The 17,441-nt window shown below is 43.5% G+C and overlaps 4 protein-coding genes across 4 annotated transcripts in view; 1 reads left to right on the top strand and 3 right to left on the bottom strand.

Moving 5' to 3' along the window:
• Positions 1-52: 52 nt before the first annotated feature.
• On the bottom strand, positions 53-3,052 carry Mdp1 (magnesium dependent phosphatase 1). Its single transcript, XM_010636258.1, has 6 exons — positions 2,443-3,052; positions 2,275-2,335; positions 2,089-2,199; positions 1,177-1,284; positions 1,022-1,104; positions 53-753 (listed from the first exon to the last, which is right to left on the bottom strand). The coding sequence occupies exons 1-5, from the start codon at positions 2,477-2,479 to the stop codon at positions 1,071-1,073; spliced, it is 351 nt and encodes a 116-aa protein (XP_010634560.2). The 5' UTR covers positions 2,480-3,052; the 3' UTR covers positions 53-753; positions 1,022-1,070.
• A 575-nt stretch (positions 3,053-3,627) lies between these two features.
• Positions 3,628-15,234, bottom strand: Nedd8 (NEDD8 ubiquitin like modifier). The gene is made up of 4 exons (XM_019209326.2): positions 15,149-15,234; positions 5,555-5,602; positions 5,317-5,399; positions 3,628-4,555 (listed from the first exon to the last, which is right to left on the bottom strand). Exons 1-4 carry the CDS (start codon positions 15,164-15,166, stop codon positions 4,459-4,461), a joined length of 246 nt encoding a protein of 81 aa, XP_019064871.1. The 5' UTR covers positions 15,167-15,234; the 3' UTR covers positions 3,628-4,458.
• A 268-nt stretch (positions 15,235-15,502) lies between these two features.
• On the top strand, positions 15,503-16,941 carry Gmpr2 (guanosine monophosphate reductase 2). Its single transcript, XM_033765094.1, has 3 exons — positions 15,503-15,578; positions 16,139-16,267; positions 16,423-16,941. The coding sequence occupies exons 1-3, from the start codon at positions 15,528-15,530 to the stop codon at positions 16,582-16,584; spliced, it is 342 nt and encodes a 113-aa protein (XP_033620985.1). The 5' UTR covers positions 15,503-15,527; the 3' UTR covers positions 16,585-16,941.
• Tssk4 (testis specific serine kinase 4) overlaps positions 16,708-17,441 on the bottom strand; it is a 2,542-nt gene continuing 1,808 nt past the window's right edge. Inside the window, exon 4 of the mRNA XM_033765307.1 lies at positions 16,708-16,724. Within this exon, the coding sequence (XP_033621198.1) occupies positions 16,708-16,724 (17 nt within the window). The remainder of the gene's footprint in view (positions 16,725-17,441) is intronic.

The raw sequence follows: 17,441 nt of genomic DNA, 5'->3' as shown, positions 1-17,441 counted from the left end.
GGCCCGGAGCACTCGGCCAGCTCCTTCCCGCCGCCTGGCTCTCCCGGGCTCACCCCTCCCGAAGAGTCGGTGGAGCCCACTCATCGCGACCTCCGTTCTCCGCCTGGGCCCTCGGCTGGCGAGCCCCACACTTCCGCCTTGCTCCGGGACCGTGGCTCTCACAGCCACACAGGGTCTGGGCCAATCCCTTCTCTGGGCGCCACCTTTTAAAGCGACATCTGCAGCCGCAGAGACTCCACGCAGTCACGTGCCAGAGCCACAACCAGACCAGAAGTCGCGTTCTTAAAGGGCCCGCTTCCTTTCTACTGCCTGAAAAGATCGTCCCCACCCCCAAGGCGTCTGGGCTCCCTAAAAAGAAATGTGCTTTGGGAGGGCACCTCTGCGCGTGTTGTGAGAGAGTTCTGCAGGACCTCCGGATCTCAGCCTGGGTTAAGGGGTGTAGAAGGCAGAACTTGTGGGTCTAAATCCCACGCTCTCGTCTGGGCATGTCAGGACAACCACTCCATTCACAATAGAAAATAGAAACAATCCACACCTTGGAGAAGGTCTTTTTCTATCTCACGTAGATAAAGTTTAATAAAGTACAACTGCACCTGAGAATGCCTTCTTGATTTCCTTTCAGTTTTACGCGTTGGATGAGGCACATCCATAGGCCTAGACCTTAGGGCCCAGCTTGGGCCTTTGCAAACGTTTCTAATCCTTGAGTTAGGGTGTGAAGACTCATCCCGTTCTGGATGTGAATGCAGATAACACCTAGAAGGAAAAGAAGTCACATGGAATAAAGCTTTCAGGGCTCCCATTATTACTGTCATTTTTTTTTTTTTGCTACTGGGGATGCATTTAGGACTTTGTGTTTAGGAGGCAGGCGTGATCTCATTGGGCTAAATCCCCAGGTACTATCGCCCTTTTATGGTGTCCCCTATCATGCAGACTGTACACCCTGTACATCACTACTCTTCCCTCCTTGGAATGCTTCTTCACCCCGCAAGTGTCTACTGTCACGGCCCATTTGCTGATGTACCCAGTTTGCTGACGTCTACAATATTCCGCTTCTCATCATCAAAGATCATCTACGAGAAGGGAACTCCAGTCTTGTGCTGCAACCTGTGCAAGACACCCAGGGGTAAGGGAGCTGGCATCGGGGCTCGCCCAGCCCCTACCCTTACCCCTGCCTACCTCTCAAAGTGTGTAACCTTGCTGCCTGGATAGATTTCCCGATGAAGAAAGTACCTGACAAGCCCAAAGAGCTCCAGTAGCTGGTTGGCCCCCTCCACCTCACCTGTCCTGCAAAAGGGTGTAATGGATACAATTAGGAGTGAAGGGTGCAACACAGGTTAAGTACAAGCAGGGGAAGCCAGTTCACTCCTTTTACGGGATGTTGAGTCTCCCAATCCCTCACTGAGCTCCACTGTCTTCTGTGGGACACAGGTGGTGCTGAGCTATTGCTTAGTAAGTAAAAGGTACAGGAGAGGGTAGAATTAGGAAATATATACGAATATTTGCAAGGTTGAACTTTTTTTTACTTTTATTAGTACAGGTTTGTAGTACATAAATGATTACATTCATCGTGGGGAGTTGGTACACAGAGAACAACATATCTTAATCCTTTTTCTCTTCCACACCTTTCTCTATTCTCTTTTGGTCCCTAAACCTTTTTTTCTTTTTTAAATTAGGGACTGAGCATTGCTACATCCCATGCCCTTTTTATTTAGAAAGCCCTCACCCAGACCCAGGCTGATCTCAAACTTGCGATCCTCCAATCTCAGCCTCCTGAGTAGCTGGGATTTTAGGCCTGTGCCACTGTACCCAGTGTACCTCTTAAATTTCTGTACCCACGCCTGTAATTGCAAAACTTGGGAGGCTGAAGCAGCAGTATCGCCATGAGTTTGAGGCCAGCCTGAGCTACATAGCGAGTTCAAGGTCAGACTGAACTACATATATAGTGAGAACCTCTTTCAAAGAACCGGGAAAAAAAAAATACAAAAATAAAACGAAAAAACATTGTTTTTAGGGCGTTACATAAAAAGTCCCAGAGTGCTCGCATCCTTCAGTTAATTTGCAGCAATCGTTGCCAGTCGCTCTTCTTACCGTGAAGCGGCCGCGACGGGCACCCCAAGGCTCTGCAATCTTTCCAGAACCGCAGGCACCTCGGGGTACAGTCGGATGCTCTGGCCCCGCCTATCCCGTATAGATCCATCGCTGGAGAGGGCGAGAGCACGCTCAGTACTGGCCAGGCCCCTCCTAGCCTCCCTGTTCTCCCTCTCTGTGCCTCACCTGCTCTGGTGGAAGGGAGGGTCTACGTGCGTGTCCGCCCAGAAAGGCCAGAGCGTGTAATCTGCGGAGCAAGGAAGGAAAGTTTCGGCCTTGGGGTCGCGGGGATTGTGCTGCCTTGGGGGAGAGGCCGGGGACAGGGCCCTAGGAGACTCCCAGAACTTCCCTCACCCAGGTTGAAGACTGCCAGCTTTGGGAGCCTCGCCATGACAGATTTACCAGGCGCACGCAGAAATTTTGGTTACTGAGAAAGAAAGGGCTTCTAGAATGTCCCGTGTGATTCCGGGGCGCCTGCCGTGGGATACCTCGTGCGCCTCCTGCAGGTTAATGGGAAGGCCTGCAGCAAGGTTCCAAGGCGACAGGACCTAGAACCAAGGGCCAGGGTCCCAAAGGGCTGGCCCCAGGCATTGTTCTCTATTGCACCCCACTTTGGGTTTCATTAGAAGTCAGATACTGGAGAGTTTTTCTTTCTTTCTTTTTTTGGTACCAGGGATCAAACTCTGGTCCTTGTGTTTTCGAGCCAGGCGGTGGAAACACTGAGCTAAATCCCTGGCCCAGAGAGTTTATTTTATTCCTGTATAGTTTTTGAGATCCAGACCTTTGTATTGATCTACAGTGCCATCTTTTTTTTTTTTTAAGAAAGTCTTGTTAAATTATCAGTTGGCCAGGCTGAGCTTTAACTTGGAATTCTCTTGCCTCTGACAACTAGGATTAGAGGTGTGAAGTAGGAAAGCCAATTTTAAGGCCACCCTCCTATATTTGTGTGTCGTGTTATCTTGCTAATTGATTCCTGTATAGTTTTTGAGATCCAGACCTTTGTATTGATCTACAGTGCCATCTTTTTTTTTTTTTTTTAAGAAAGTCTTGTTAAATTATCAGTTGGCCAGGGTGAGCTTTAACTTGGAATTCTCTTGCCTCTGACAACTAGGATTAGAGGTGTGCAGTAGCAAAGCCAATTTTAAGGCCACCCTCCTATATTTGTGTGTCGTGTTATCTTGCTAATTGAGACGATCCCCTCAAAGTTTACCACTCCTAACTCAACCTTCTCCACACCAGGGTCTGGACAATGTGAAGTACAGAACTGACAGCAATATTGCATCCATACAGATTAGTGTCTGAAGCCATGTATAATACTGTCTTCCTGCAGGCACAGCTACTCCAGGGCTGAGGCAGGATGATCACTTGAATCTAGAAGTTAGTTGACAACCATCCTGGGTAACACAGACCTCATCTCAAAAAGACAAAACAGGGTCGGTGGTTTAGCTCAGTGGTGCCGCTGCCTGCCTTGTAAGTACAAGGACCCGAGTTCAATCCCTGTTACCCAAACAAAAAACAAACAAACAAAACCAACAAAAAAACAAAACCCCAAAAAACCAGAAACCCCCCAAAATGTAGTATCTGTAAAGCCCCTCAAGCTTTCTTCAACAAAGCCCACAGGTCTAAAAGCCATTGTGGGAGGATTTACTCTGGTTTCTTCTCCTTAATATCAGTGCCAATTTGGACCTGGGGAGTTAGCTCAGTGGTTCCCGTGCCTGCCTTGCAAGCACAAGGACCTGAGTTTGATCCCCAGTACAACACACACACACACACAAATATCAGTGCTAAGTTGCTAGACACATTGACCAGATTGAAGTAGGGGTCTGATTCCTAGTGTTTCCCATTACCTGTAATATTTTTACCATGGCCAATTTCAAGTCAGCACAGCCACTTAACAACACTGCAACCAACACACTCACTTAACATGGAGTTGGGAAGAGGTACCAATAATTAGTTCTCAGGAGTCAGTGAGAGGTGGTGGAGTCTGATGATCCCTCTGAGAGCCCGGGCCTTCTGCTGGCCTACTCTTCTACCTACTGTAACTGCTTAGCACTGGGCCCAGTTTGAATTCAGTCACCTTTGTGCAATAGAAGGAAGATTCCAGGAGGTTAGGAGATATTTTATTGACAACCAGGGACACAGCCATAAGAGTGGGAAGCACACAGGACTGCAAACTAAAACCCAATAGCCAGCGAAGGCACTTTGGGCCAAGAGCACTGCATCCCGGGGTCCTCACAGTCTCCCACCAGTAGACACACAAGACTGGGCAGCCAAGAGAGAGGGCGATGGCTTGGTCGTCCCAGCCAGTGAGAGAACATATGCTTCATTACGAGCGATAGGGTAAAGGAGGTAAAGTAGAGGGAAGACTCATCATTGCCTAAGACCAGCTCCTCCTCTCAGAGCCAAGACCAGGTGGAGGACAGAGCCGCCTAGAATCTTGTAGTCAGCAGCTGTCTTCTCATCATTCCTATAGGGAGGAAAAACGCATTAGAAATACCATGTAGAGCAGAAGTGTTTAACATTTCATGGATCTCTTTGGGAACTTGGATGAGAAAAATTTCTATCTTCATTTTTATTAACCCCTAAGTGTAATATCCATTTTTATTTTATACATAGGCAAAAAATATACAGTACTATAGTATTAGCAATGAGTAATTTGTTAATAGAAATTGGTATTTTCATATCATATATCAACTATAGGTATCTTGACAATATTTCAAAATTTTGGCAGGTATTAGACTCATGAGTAGATCTTAATTTGAGGGGGGCAATTTTGAGACAGGATCTTGCTAGGTAGTTTAGGCTGGCCTTGGAATCACTATATATCCCAAACTGACCTTGAACTCTGGGCAATTCTCCTGTCTCAGCTACCCGAGTGCTGGGATTACATGTGTGTGCCACAAACCTGGCAGATCTTACTTAATTTATTAACAAAGCAACACAAGCTGGGCACAGTGGCACAGGCCAGTTATCCTAGCTACCTGGGGAGTTGAGGCAACTGAGCTGGGGCCACTTAGCAAGAACCTGTCTTGAAATAAAAGTATAAAGGACTGGGGATGTAGCTCCCACTGGTAAGCCCTCCTGGATTTCATCCTAGTGTTGCAAAAATAAGCAAACAAAACAACAACAACAACAAAATAACAGAGGAAAGCTCAATACACCTCCAGCATGTGCTTATTCCTCATCTCACATAAGATCACTCTGCCCTCATTCTCCCTCCATACTCACATCTGTTTGCCACTGTAGATGAGCCGCTGCTGCTGTGGTGGGATTCCCTCTTTCTCCTCCACACGCTCCTTGATTCGCTCCACCTTAAGAAGCACAAGTGGTTAGAGGCTGCTTGTGTATAAAACCATGGAAATGGAAAGAACAGCAGAGCAGTCAGCGTGGGAATAAAAGGATCAGGGTCCTAAGTAAGAGTAGAAGGCAAGGAGAAGGACAGAGGGAGGTGTTGGGCATACATCACCTTGTCTGTGGGTTCAATGTCAATCTCAATCTCCTTTCCAGTCAGCGTCTGAAACATAAAAGTTTCATAAGTCCTACATCCAAAATCTGGATGTCAATTTGTCTTCTAGGTAAAAATTCCTGTGCTAGTCTTTGGGGATCTGTTTTCTGAGATATGCACATTTCCAGCAACTCTGCTTTGGAGAATCAGAAGGACTGAACGTACTTGTATTCAGCAAATGGTTTTATGCTATTTTTTTTTTTCTCCTTTTAGTAATGGGCACCAGGGCCTTCAGAATTAGTCTCAGGCTTTTTCTTTTCTTTTTTTTTCCAGCAAACAAATATTTAATCCTTTCCCTATACATTACAACTTGCTTCATCCTCAGGGCAGTTTCTCATGTCCATGCACACTCAGGATTCACCTCATGATGGGCTCACTGCAGGAGAGAGGAAATGCTAACCTCTGGTAAATGGTCATTCTGAAATCTAACACTAATTTTATCTTGTGACTTACTCCTTTTTTTTTTTGTTTTTTGGTACTGGCAATTGAATTCAGAGATTTCTGATTGTCAGGCAGATGATGCATCACTGAGCTACATTCTCAGCCCTCCAAATTCTTTACCATAATCTTGTTTTTTTGTTTGTTTGTTTTTTTGGTGGTAGTGGGGATTTAACCCAAGGTCTCGGCCTTTTTTTTAATTTTGAGAGTATCCCTAAGCCACTAAGCATGAGTTAGTCTTCAATTGGAGATCCTCCTGCCTCAGCTGCTCAATGTACTGGAATTACTGGGATTTATTACCACACCCAGAAGCTGTGGAAAAGAAATTTTAGTTCTTGTGTTTGTTTTTGTTCTTGGTACCAGGGATTGAACTCAGGGCCTTGAGCTAGTTTTTGAGACAGGGCCTCACTATATAGCACAAGCTGGCCTGGAACTTGCAGTGATCCTCCTGCCTGAGCCTCCTGAGTGTTGAGATTATAGGTACATGCCACCACACCTGGCAATTTGTAACAAAAAATGAATTAATACATGTTTGCACTGCATGGTGATTACATTCATTATAGGGAGTTTGTATATGATCGTAATACATCTGAATTCTTTTTATTTCCCCTTCTCCCCTCCCTCCATGTCTCGGTCCCCTTTCCACTTGCAGAAGATCTCCATTTTCCTGTCATATTTCTTTTACTTTGCTTTAAATCATTTACTTTAGGTTTGTCATATAAGAGAAAGTATGTGACATTTAAGCTTCTGTTTTCTGATTTATTTTAGTTAATATTATGGTCTAAACATTCATCCAGCTTCCTACAAATGACTCAAATTTACCCTTTCTGGCAGAGTTGTATTTCACTGGGTATAAATACTGCATTTCTTTATCCACTTGTGCTGATGGACACATAGATGTAGCTGTTGTTAAGTTGTGCTGCTATGCACATGAGCATGCACATATCACTGTGCTTTAACTCATTCTGGAAGATACTTTAGAAGGGGAATAGCTGGGTCAAATGGAATTTCTATTTTTAGCTTTTTGGGGAAATCTCCATTCTGATATCCATAGTGGAAGTATTAGCTTATATCTGTACCAACAATGCAGAAGGGTTTCCTTTTCTCTGCAGCCTTGGTTATTACTTGATATCTTTCTTTTTTGCAGCACCAGGGAATGAACTCAAGACCTATGCTTTTGAGGCATGCCACTGAGCTAAATCCCCAGCTATTATCTGATTTATTGATGATGGCCATTTTCTTTGGAGTAAGATGGAATTTAAGTGTTGTTTTAATTCACATTTCTCTAATGGGCATGTATGTTGAACATTTTTTTCATGTACTTACTGGCCATTTGTACTTCTTTTTCTGAGAAGTGTCTATTCATTTCAATTGTCCATTTTAAAATTGGAGCTCTAATTTCAGGGGGAGGGTCTGCTTTTTTGAAGTTCTTTGTTATATGTTCTAGGTATCATCAGTCTTCTCTCTGAGCACTAGCAAGCAAAACCTCTTCCCCATTCTGTAGGTTATCTCTTAGCTCTGTTGGTTGTTTCCTGTGCAGATTCTTAATTTGATATAATCCCTGTGTTGATTCTTGATGTTATCTATGGTACAACTAGGTTTCTGTTCAGAAAGTCCTTGCCTATCCCTAGGTCTTCGAGAATTTTACCAATTTTGGCCAGGCATGGTGGCATATGCCTATATATACTCGTGAGGCAGGTTTGAGGCCAGCCTGGGCTAAACAGTGAGTTCAAAACTAATCTGAACTACACGGTGATACTCTGTCTCAAATAAACAAAAAATTTTTTACCAATTTTATCTTCCAGTGAATTGTACCTATTTTAAAAATTTGTTTATTTGCTTGCCTAACTCACTATGTAGCCCAGGATGACCTAGAACTTGCAGTGATACTCCTGCCTCAGCAGAGTGCTGGTATTAAAGCCCTGCCTCATTACATCCAGCTCATTCACTGGTTTACTCACTCACTCATACATTTATTTATTTGACACAAGGCCCTGCTATGTAGTCCAGGCTGGCCTTGAACTCATGGAGATTCTCTTGCCTCAGCTTTCCCAGTGCTGGAGTTACAAGTGTCCCACCATGCCTGACTGATTTTATTTTATACACTGTTGCTTTTTGCGGGAAGGTGCTACTGGGGATTGAACTCAGGATCTTGTGCTTGTGAAGCAGGCAGTGGCACCACTGAACTAAATCTCTGGCCCTCTGATTTTATTTTAGTACATCATGACATATATAGATCTAGATTCAATCTTCTGGATGTTTACAGACAGTTTGGCTATGGCAGGTGTGGTGCCAATGAACCAAATCTGTGGCTCTCAAAGCATTTATCTTAATCCCACAGGTTATCTACTACTTCTTCCACGCGTCTAGTCAGTGAGAACACTGGTATGTTTTGGGGGGGCTGTATGACAATAAGTAAAATATTCCTTCAAGTTGGAAGGTTTTTATTCTAGTATAAATATCAACTCCAGAAATCAACATTCAGATACCTCAAAAATTCTAAAGGATACCAGAAATAAACTTGATCAAAAAATTTTTTTAGACAGGGTCTCACCTTTGTAGTGCAGGCTGGCCTTGAACTCATGTAGCCCAGGCTGGCCTCAAACTCCTGGCAACCCTCCTGCCTCAGCTTCCTGAGTGCTGGGATTACAGGTATGTGTTACTATACCCAGCAACACTGACCAATTTTTAAATTCTAGAATTTAACACTGTACTCGTTCATATGTTCTAGGCTTCTTAAACCCTATATGCAACTCTGATCTTCCTGACTTCTTCCGTATGCTAAGGACTGCTGATATCCAAATGCAGTAAATGTAGTGACTGTATTAGTTATAAACTTCATAATAATGAATGTAATCAGCCATCTTTCCTTGTTCTTAAAGGTCTGTTGACAAGAGAGCTAGGTGTGTATATCAGTGGTTGAGTGTTAGTCTGACACATGGTTTGATCCCAGTATTGAAAAAAAATACTATCTACAAGAGTCTACAGTGACCCAGACCATAAACATACCATGCTTTGGCCGGGGATTTAGCTCAGTGGTTTCGCCACCTGCCTCGCAAGTGCAAGGTTCCGAGTTCAATACCCAGTCCAAAAAAAAAAAAAAAAAAAAAAAAAAAAAAAAGTGAATATACCATGCTTTATCTAGTTTAGGGCCATTTCTTAGCTTCAAGTTACCCTACCTCAGTCTCCTAAACTTCAAGGACCTTTTATATAAGATCTCTTCCTGTGTGATGCCAACACTTATCCCCCGTGCACTTAAGACTTTCATTAATACCAACTGCAGCTAGCTGTTTAAATGTTAACCTCTGCAACATTATCTCAGCTTCCTAAAGGACAAAGATTGTTCAATTCATCTTTGTAATCCAAACACAAAGCATGGTTTTTGACATATAAGCAGTCAGTAAATATTTGTAGAAGGGGTAAAATTTATTGATTATCATTTTGTAATTTAAGTCAACATTTACTACATGTTCTTTCTTTTTGCGTTTTTTTTTTTTTTTTTTTTTTTTTTTTTTTTTTTTTTTTTGGTGGTGGTACTGGGGATTGAACTTGGGACCTTGTGCTTGTAAGGCAGGTACAGTGCTGCTGAGCTAAATTCCCAGCCCTTGAGATGGTAATTTTTGAAGCTTGGTGAAGGGTACACATGCCCTTCCCTTTGTTGTTGTTCAAATTTTCAGCCTCCCAGCCAGCCATGGTGGCGCACACCTGTAATCCCAGCACTCAAGAGGCTGAAACAGGAGGATTGTCACGAGTTTGAGGTCAGCCTGGACTACAGTGAATTCTCAGTAAGACTACACAGTGAGACTCTGATTCAAAAAAAAGACTCAAAAACGTTGGGGATTTAGCTCAGTGGTGCTGCTGCCTGACTCAAAAGTGCAAGGTCCCATGTTCAATCTCTGGTACTGGGGGAAAAAAAAAGTCAGCCTCCCTCCAAAATAGCTGGGATTACAACTGTGCACCACTGTGCCCAGTTTACAAAATATTCTTTTTTTCTTTTTTTTGGTAGAACTGGGGATTGAACTCAGGACCTCGCACTTGCCAGGCAGGCGGCAGGACCACTGAGCTTAATCCCCCCAGCCCTTACAAAATATTCTTGGTCATCGGATCTCTTTCCTCAAATATGATCTCTTGACCTGGCAATACATTCAATACTATTTAACAAATATATGCTAAGCTGGAGATTTAGTTCAGTGGTTCCACTGCCTGCCTCACAAGCGCAAGGTTCCAAATTCAATCCCTGAGGGGTGGGGATTTAGTTTAGGGCTGGGGATTTAGCTCAGTGGTGCCACCACCTGCCTTGCAAGTGCAAGGTCCTGAATTCAATCCCTGGTACCAAAAAAACCAAACAAAACCAAGGTCGATCCTTGGTACCAAAAAAACAAAAAACCAAAAGTAATTCAACCTTGGGCCGGGGATTTAGCTCAGTGATGCTGCTCTGTCTGCCTCACAAGTGTAAGGTCCTGAGTTCTGTCCCAGTACCGAATTAAAAAAAAAAAAAAAAGTAATTCAACCTTACTGACAACATTCAAGTGAGGATTTACAACCAAGAAATAGAGTGCCATAGAAGAAACCAGTATGCAAGGAAGTGTCACACTGAGTATTACTGTCCAAATACAAGGGCCAATGAAAAAGTACTATGGTGAGTGAAAACTAATGTTGCTCAGTTTAAGCCTGAGATATCCAGAAGCACTGAACCCTGAGATCCACAAAAGTTAGGAATGAGCAGAGCAAGTAGAGAGGTCAGATATTACAAGGAAGGTGAAATGGTCCAACCTTTTAGAGGACTGTTTGTAGTTTTAGTTACATGTACCTACAACATGAACTAGCAGTTCTGTTCCTACGGGTTTTTTGAGACAGGATCTCACTATGTAGTTCAGGCTGGCCTCAAACTTGCAGCAATCAAGTGCTGGGATTACAGGCATACATGGCCACGCCTGGCCTGTTCCTAGGTATTTAGCCAAAAGGAAATAAGAACATTTGCCACAAAGACTTATAAAACAATGTTCTGAGAAATCTTACTCATGATAAACAGAAACTGGAAACAATCCAAATGCCAATCAACAGAATTTTTCTGAACAAACTGATATAATCATCTAATGGAACACTATTCAGTAATAAGAAGAAACAAATAACAGAAACAATAAACATTATGCTGGGAGAAGCCAGACATAACAACAAATATAGAATAATTTCATTTATATAAAGTTCTAGAACAAGCAACAGTAACCTATGAAACATCTGAGGGGTAGTGGTCAAAGTATTTTTAAATTTGTAGTTACACAGGTTTATGTTGTTGCTAAAAACTCATTAAATCGAACGCTTAAGAAATGTGCCTATTGCCAGGCATGGTGGCATTCTGAGAGGGTGAGGCAGAGGATACCAAGTTTGTGCCCAGCCTGGGGAATTTAGTGAATTACCTAGATCTTGTCTCAAAATAAAGAGGGTTTGGATGTAGGTCAGTGCGAAGGCTCTGGGTTCAGTCCCCACCCAGTACTGGGAAAAGTTAAAAAGATTTCGAGAAATGGGCTCAGAGAGCACAGACAACTTTGCCAAAGTAATCTGCAACAGGAAATCAATGCAGAATCTGGTATTAGGGAGTGACTGATATGATGACAAAGGAGCTTAAGGAAGATGTGCATAGTATGGTCCTACACGCCATACCTTGGTTTAGACTATACACTTTAGAGAAGGTGTGGCAGTAGGAAAACCTGGTTGGCAATACCACAGAGGAGGGAAAAAAAAATATATATATATATATATAAAACCAAAGACCAGAATGAGGGTAATAGGAATGGAAAGAATAAATGGGTCTCATCTTAAAAATGAGGTTCTATAAAAGGAAAATGATACTAAAGAACTGCTTTCCAGATACCAGGAAGACTGATGGGATTAACATGAGATGGGCATTGGGAATTCAATTTTAGGACCACAGAGGTGAGGTGACAAAATTTAAATCAGGATGGATGTAATTAAAAAGGATTACAGAAACACATGCAAGCCAGCTACATCTAGGTGTGCTGCTACAGAGATGTAATTCCCTATAGGCTGGAGGCCAAGCCACTAAGATCACAACCTGGACAACTTAGCAAGATTCTGCCTCAAAATAAAACATAGAGGGGCCAGGGATTTAGCTCAGTGGTTCTGCTGCCTGCCTCACAAGCACAAGGTCCCAAGTTCGATCCTCGATACCTAAATAAATAAATCATAGAAAGGGCTGAGGATGTAGCTCAGTGTACCCTAGGTTCAATGCCCAATAGTACTAAAACAGGACTGGAAAGGAGTTAGCCACTATAGAGACAAAATTGATACATAAATAATTCACAAAGGAACCCTAATAAAAACTATCATTCATATTGTAAGCTAACTACTTTTATATGTATTTAATGTATAAAGAAATGCAGAGCCAGGAGTGGTGGCACACAACTCTAATTCCAGCATTTGGAAGCCTGAGGCAGTAAGATCACTGCAAGTTTGAGGCCAGCTTGGGCTACATAGTGAGTTCAAGATCAGCCTGAACTACATAGCGAGAATATGTCTCAAAAAAAAAGCAGGGGTAGGGCTGGGGATTTAACTCAGTGATTTTGCCGCCTGCCTTGTAAGTGCAAGGGCCCAAGTTCGATTCCCCAGTACCAAAAAGAAAAAAAAAAAAAGCAGGGGCTCAGGAGGCTGAGGCAGGAGGACCGCTGTGAGTTTGAGACCAGCCTGGGCTATATAGTGAATTCCAGGTCAGTCTCAACTACATAGTGAGACTCTGACTCAAGAAACAAAAAAAGCAGGGGGTTGTGGAGGGAAGGAAGAAAAAGAAAAGCAGCAAAAAAAGATAAATGACAGACATCTGTTAGAACGCAGAAAGCGTAAGAAAGGAGACTGGTAATTATAAGCAATGAATAAGTAAAAGTGGATTCAAAGAAAGAAACAAAATCTAGAACCTTGCTCTTCAAAGCACATTCCTCAGATCAGAAGCACCAACATCTCTGGAGCTTTTATAATACATATTCCTGTGCCCCATCCAACCCACAAAATTAGAAGCAGTATTTCAGCAAGACCCACAGGCAGTTCTTATGCACTGTGAAGCTTGAGAAGTCCATCTGGAACACTATACCTATTTATTTAATTTTATTTTTTGAGACAGGGTCTCGCTGTGTAGTCTAGGTTATTGCTGAACTACTATGTAGCCCAGGCTGGCCTTGAACTCACAGCAACCTCCTGCCTCAGCCTTCTGAGTGTGGGGATTACAGGCATGCAGCACCATGCCCAGTTTAGAATGCTGTATATTTTAAACTGTAGATCTCAATCCATCTACTTAAAATAGAAAACATCATGGGCCGGTGATTTAGTTCAGTGGTTCTGGCACCTGACTCACAAGTGCAAGGGCCCGAGTTCAATCCCCGGTACCAAAAAAATAAATAAATAAAATAAAATAGAAAATATCAGGAGTGTGTCATACACAGTAAATTGTTTCGTCTGAAAAGGCTCCAGTTAAACTTTCTTAGTGTGAGTTGAAATATTTAAAATCTTTAGCTGGGCATGTTGGCAAAGGCTTATAAACCCAGCACTCTGGGAGGCTGAGACATGAGGACACCCTGGGAAGCTGAGGCAGGAGGATCACAAGTTCAAGCCCAGCATGGACAACTTAGCCAGACTATGTGTCAAAATACAAAACAAAGAAAGATAAGGGATGTAGCTGAGTGCCAAGGTCCTGGACTCAATTTCCAATATTAATAATAAATAATTTTTAAAACACAGCAAAAGCATAGTAATAATCTCTTTTGACTAAGACAGGAAAATGAATAAGCATTTGTATGTTACTGTTTCTCAAAATTTTGACAATGAATCACATTACGAAATACATTGGTTCCAGTGCCTGCCTCCCAAGGGCAAGGAGCTGAGTTCGATCCCCGGTACTCCCCTCCAAAAAAAAAAAAGAAATATATATACACACACACATACTAATAACACGTGTATATACAAAAGGAAAACAAGTTTCACAAAACAATACCCTTACCTAGCCATATGCTCTATTTTGTAGATTTTTAAAATGGTGCTTAGAATCCATAAATTCTTTTATAGCTCACCCCTCAAAGTTTGCAAAATAATGATCTACATGCTTTTGGGCCTCATTCCTTTGTTAAGAGGTATTTTGGAAGTACTGCAGAAAAGAAATTTTAGAATTGTTATTACAGAGCCCGGCATGGTGGCTCACTCCTATAATCCTGGCACTCCGGAGGCCGAGGCAGGATCACTGAAAGCTACAAAGTGAGTTCAATGGAAAAAAAAAAAAAAAAAAAAAAAAAAAAAAAAAAAAAAAAAAAAGCTATTATACATAGAAAAGAGTTGACAAAATGATACTTAAATAGCTATAAAAAGGCCAAACTAGTGTTAAATACATCAGTTGTCGGGGTGCCCCCCTTAAAGTTCCAAAAAAGCAGATAAGGCTGATGGATGAAAGCCGGTGAAGAGCCCATAGTTCTAAGTTAGCACTAAGAACTAGGGCATCGGTAACAGGCTTCAGTTAAGGAAATGAGGCTGGTTCTGGATGCCTTGTTCAGAAAGGCAGGAACTGACTGAGCATACTCTCGGGTTTGGCTTGAGAAAGGTGATTGTGATATCATACCTTGGCAACTACATCAGCAAAATCTCCTATCCTAGCACCTGGGAGGGACCAGTTTCTCAGACTAATATTTTAGCGCTACGCTCGAGGCAGCCTATGTTAAGGGCTGAGAGAAGCCGATGATGACCTGAGAAAGAAGAATGGAGGGCAGCAGAGCATTTTCCAAGAATCCGAGAGACTGGGAAGCCAAGCTGCTGCTAGGCCTTCTCTATTGGCTGCGGGGGTTCGAAAAACTGAAAGCCCGGACAAAAACAGTCTCCTTCTGGGTCGTGGCAGTCCTGGCGAGAAAGCAGAGACCGCAGAGACCCAGGCTCTTCAAGCGGGGCTATTTCGCAGCTCTCAAAGCTCCCGGGGGTCCCCCTATTTCCCACTGCGCCCCGCGCGGCATCCTGAGGCTGTCAGCGCCCTCGGGGCTCAGAAGAGGTTTCGCTGTCCCCGCTTCTCCCGTCAGGCGCTGAGGCCAGCCCGGTAACACTGACTTTTGGCAAGCTTGAAAATTCTCCCACCTTCACTTTAATTAGCATCTTCTTTCCCTGTTGAGGCTGTAAGTTGATAAATTGGTGCGTCTCCCGCTGCGGGCAGAACTGCTGCTTCCCAGCACGCCTACGAAAGTCACTTCTGCTTCCGGGTCACGCTGTGGCTCCACCTTCCCCTTCTTTCAACAGACTTCACCACTCGGGGATGATCTCTCGTTATGTTTCAGTGCCTTCGTAAATACAAAAACAGGTAGCCACCTTAGTTACAGCAGTGATGACGCCCAAGATCCTGAGTTTGTACCCATCCAAGAGTAGCAAGAAGCTGGGACCGATAGGACCACTTCTTCCATCATGCCGGAAGGCAGCTCCGCCCTTTGCACCCTGGGACTTGTAGTCTACCGCCGCTCGGATGCAACAACAACCCCTGTGTGTGAACTCTGTTACCCAGAACACCAAGCAGGTCCGTCGCCCGAGGCGGAATTCCTCAGTTAGCCTTCCTGAAGGCAGTTAGCGGAATCTGTTGGTTTGGCCCACAAGGCTTAGCGGAGTTGCACGAGGGTAGTTGCTAAGAGGCGGGATCTTTTGGTCAACTGCCACCTTGGCTAAGGCTATAGGAAGTGAGTACCCCTGTGCCAGAAGCTGAGCCTTACTATTCCTTTGACTTCCTAAATCATGCTTTTACTCCAAATTTGTCTTCGCAGGGGTAGGAGGAGGAGGCGTACCCGGGTACACTCGCAACCCCATCTCAGTTCTTGCTAACAGTTAGTACTTGTTTTTTTTTGTGTGTGTGTTTTTTGCTGGTACCTGGGATCGAGCTCTGGTCCTTGAGCTTGCCAGTTAGTGCTTGAGATGGACGCATCAAGGGGAGTCGCGGCTACAGAATGGGCCTGGCCACAGGCTTCAGGGAGGACACCTTGACCTACAATCCTGTCCTCCTCAGCTAAGCGGAGAGAGGGGCCCCTGCCTGCAGCCCAAGAGGCTGCAGGGCTATTTGTTCAAGTCCTTCTTTCTGACTTCCAGCCTTCCATTGCCCAAGTTTGTGGCACCTTTTGGTCCCCAGCCATGCCTCATATCGACAACGATTTGAAACTGGATTTCAAGGATGTCCTATTGAGGCCCAAACGCAGCACCCTCAAGTCTCGAAGTGAGGTAAGCCAGCTTCTTTCTCTACTTTTTAAATTAAATTTTTTTTCTTTATGCACCTGGTGGGCCAGACAGGACCAAGAAAGCTGCCTGGTTCTTGTCCTAGTGTGACACTCGTTTTATGGATGAATAACATGCCTGTTTTCTATTCATATCTGTAGGTGGATCTCACAAGATCCTTTTCATTTCGGAACTCAAAGCAGATGTACACTGGCATCCCTATCATTGCTGCCAATATGGATACTGTGGGCACATTTGAGATGGCCAAAGTTCTCTGCAAGGTGGGACTTCCTCATACCTGTTACCTAATGGTGTCCAGTTAGCCCAGCTGGCTGGCTGCAGAGGTGTTTGCATCCCTACTGGCACTCCTGTCACCTCTCTCTAGCAATGAGCAATTAGGATGCTTTCTTTACTGTTTTCTATACTACAAAGGCCTCTTTATTTGATCAGATCATAAGGCTGTCTGAATTTTGAGATTCAAAGTTAAATTTGCCCCATTTTTCTTATATATGGCAGAACTTTCTCTTATCACCCTTTTCTACTACACAGGTCACCCCATCCTATCATGTATGTCCCTTCAGTCACAACACTGTTTGCAACACTGAACATTCATTGTTTTAGTCCAGAAAATAAAGTTTGAATATTCAGATTTTTGTAATTAGAATATTGTAGAAAGTTAATTTTTTGAGTTTTGTTTTGTTTTGTCTTATTACTGGGGATCAAACTTGGGACCTTGTGCTTGTGAGGCAGGTGGTGGAACCACTGAGCTAAATCCACAGCCCTTGAGTTAATACCTACTATTTTTAATACCTACTATCTATTCCCTATTCCCTCTTTTTTTTTTTTTTTTTTTTTTTTTGTAATTTTCCTTTTTTTTTGGTACCAGGGATTGAACTCGGGACCTTGTGCTTGTGAGGCAGGGAGTGGAACCACTGAGCTAAATCCCCGGCCCTAAAATTTTCCTCTTAAGTCCTAGGTTCCTGGGAGTTTCTGTGATGTGCCCCAAATAGAATGTTTTTCTTATGTCCAGGTTGTTCATATTGAAAATGGAAGACACTGCTCCTGTCAGTATTATTACCTGCCTCTGTGCTTGTAGCTGAGAAGGTAGATAGTTCCTTGGGCATTTTGAGAACATATGCATGCTGCTGGTTAATTTGTGTAGCCCTGGTTGATGGATTGT

This window comes from Fukomys damarensis, unplaced genomic scaffold (genome assembly GCF_012274545.1).
Source record: "Fukomys damarensis isolate Sample0158 unplaced genomic scaffold, DMR_v1.0_HiC HiC_scaffold_17, whole genome shotgun sequence".
In the NCBI taxonomy this organism is placed as follows: domain Eukaryota; kingdom Metazoa; phylum Chordata; class Mammalia; order Rodentia; family Bathyergidae; genus Fukomys; species Fukomys damarensis.
Note: the sequence above shows the minus strand (reverse complement) of the source record. Positions and strands in the feature narration are given on the sequence as shown.

Bases quoted from the DNA above. Each gene is read 5' to 3' on its own strand.
- Nedd8 (XM_019209326.2), bottom strand. The intron at 5,400-5,554 runs GTGATGTATGCC...GTGCTTCTTAAG, and splicing joins ACATTGAACCCACAGACAAG to GTGGAGCGAATCAAGGAGCG. The intron at 4,556-5,316 runs GTGAGTATGGAG...TCCTCCCTATAG, and splicing joins ATCTACAGTGGCAAACAGAT to GAATGATGAGAAGACAGCTG.
- Mdp1 (XM_010636258.1), bottom strand. From the start codon at position 2,479: ATGGCGAGGCTCCCAAAGCTGGCAGTCTTCAACCTGG. The intron at 2,200-2,274 runs GTGAGGCACAGA...CGCCCTCTCCAG, and splicing joins CCTCCCTTCCACCAGAGCAG to CGATGGATCTATACGGGATA. The intron at 1,285-2,088 runs GTAAGAAGAGCG...ACCCTTTTGCAG, and splicing joins CCCGTCGCGGCCGCTTCACG to GACAGGTGAGGTGGAGGGGG.
- Gmpr2 (XM_033765094.1), top strand. From the start codon at position 15,528: ATGCAACAACAACCCCTGTGTGTGAACTCTGTTACCCAGAACACCAAG. The intron at 15,579-16,138 runs GTCCGTCGCCCG...TCTGACTTCCAG, and splicing joins TTACCCAGAACACCAAGCAG to CCTTCCATTGCCCAAGTTTG. The intron at 16,268-16,422 runs GTAAGCCAGCTT...TCATATCTGTAG, and splicing joins CCCTCAAGTCTCGAAGTGAG to GTGGATCTCACAAGATCCTT.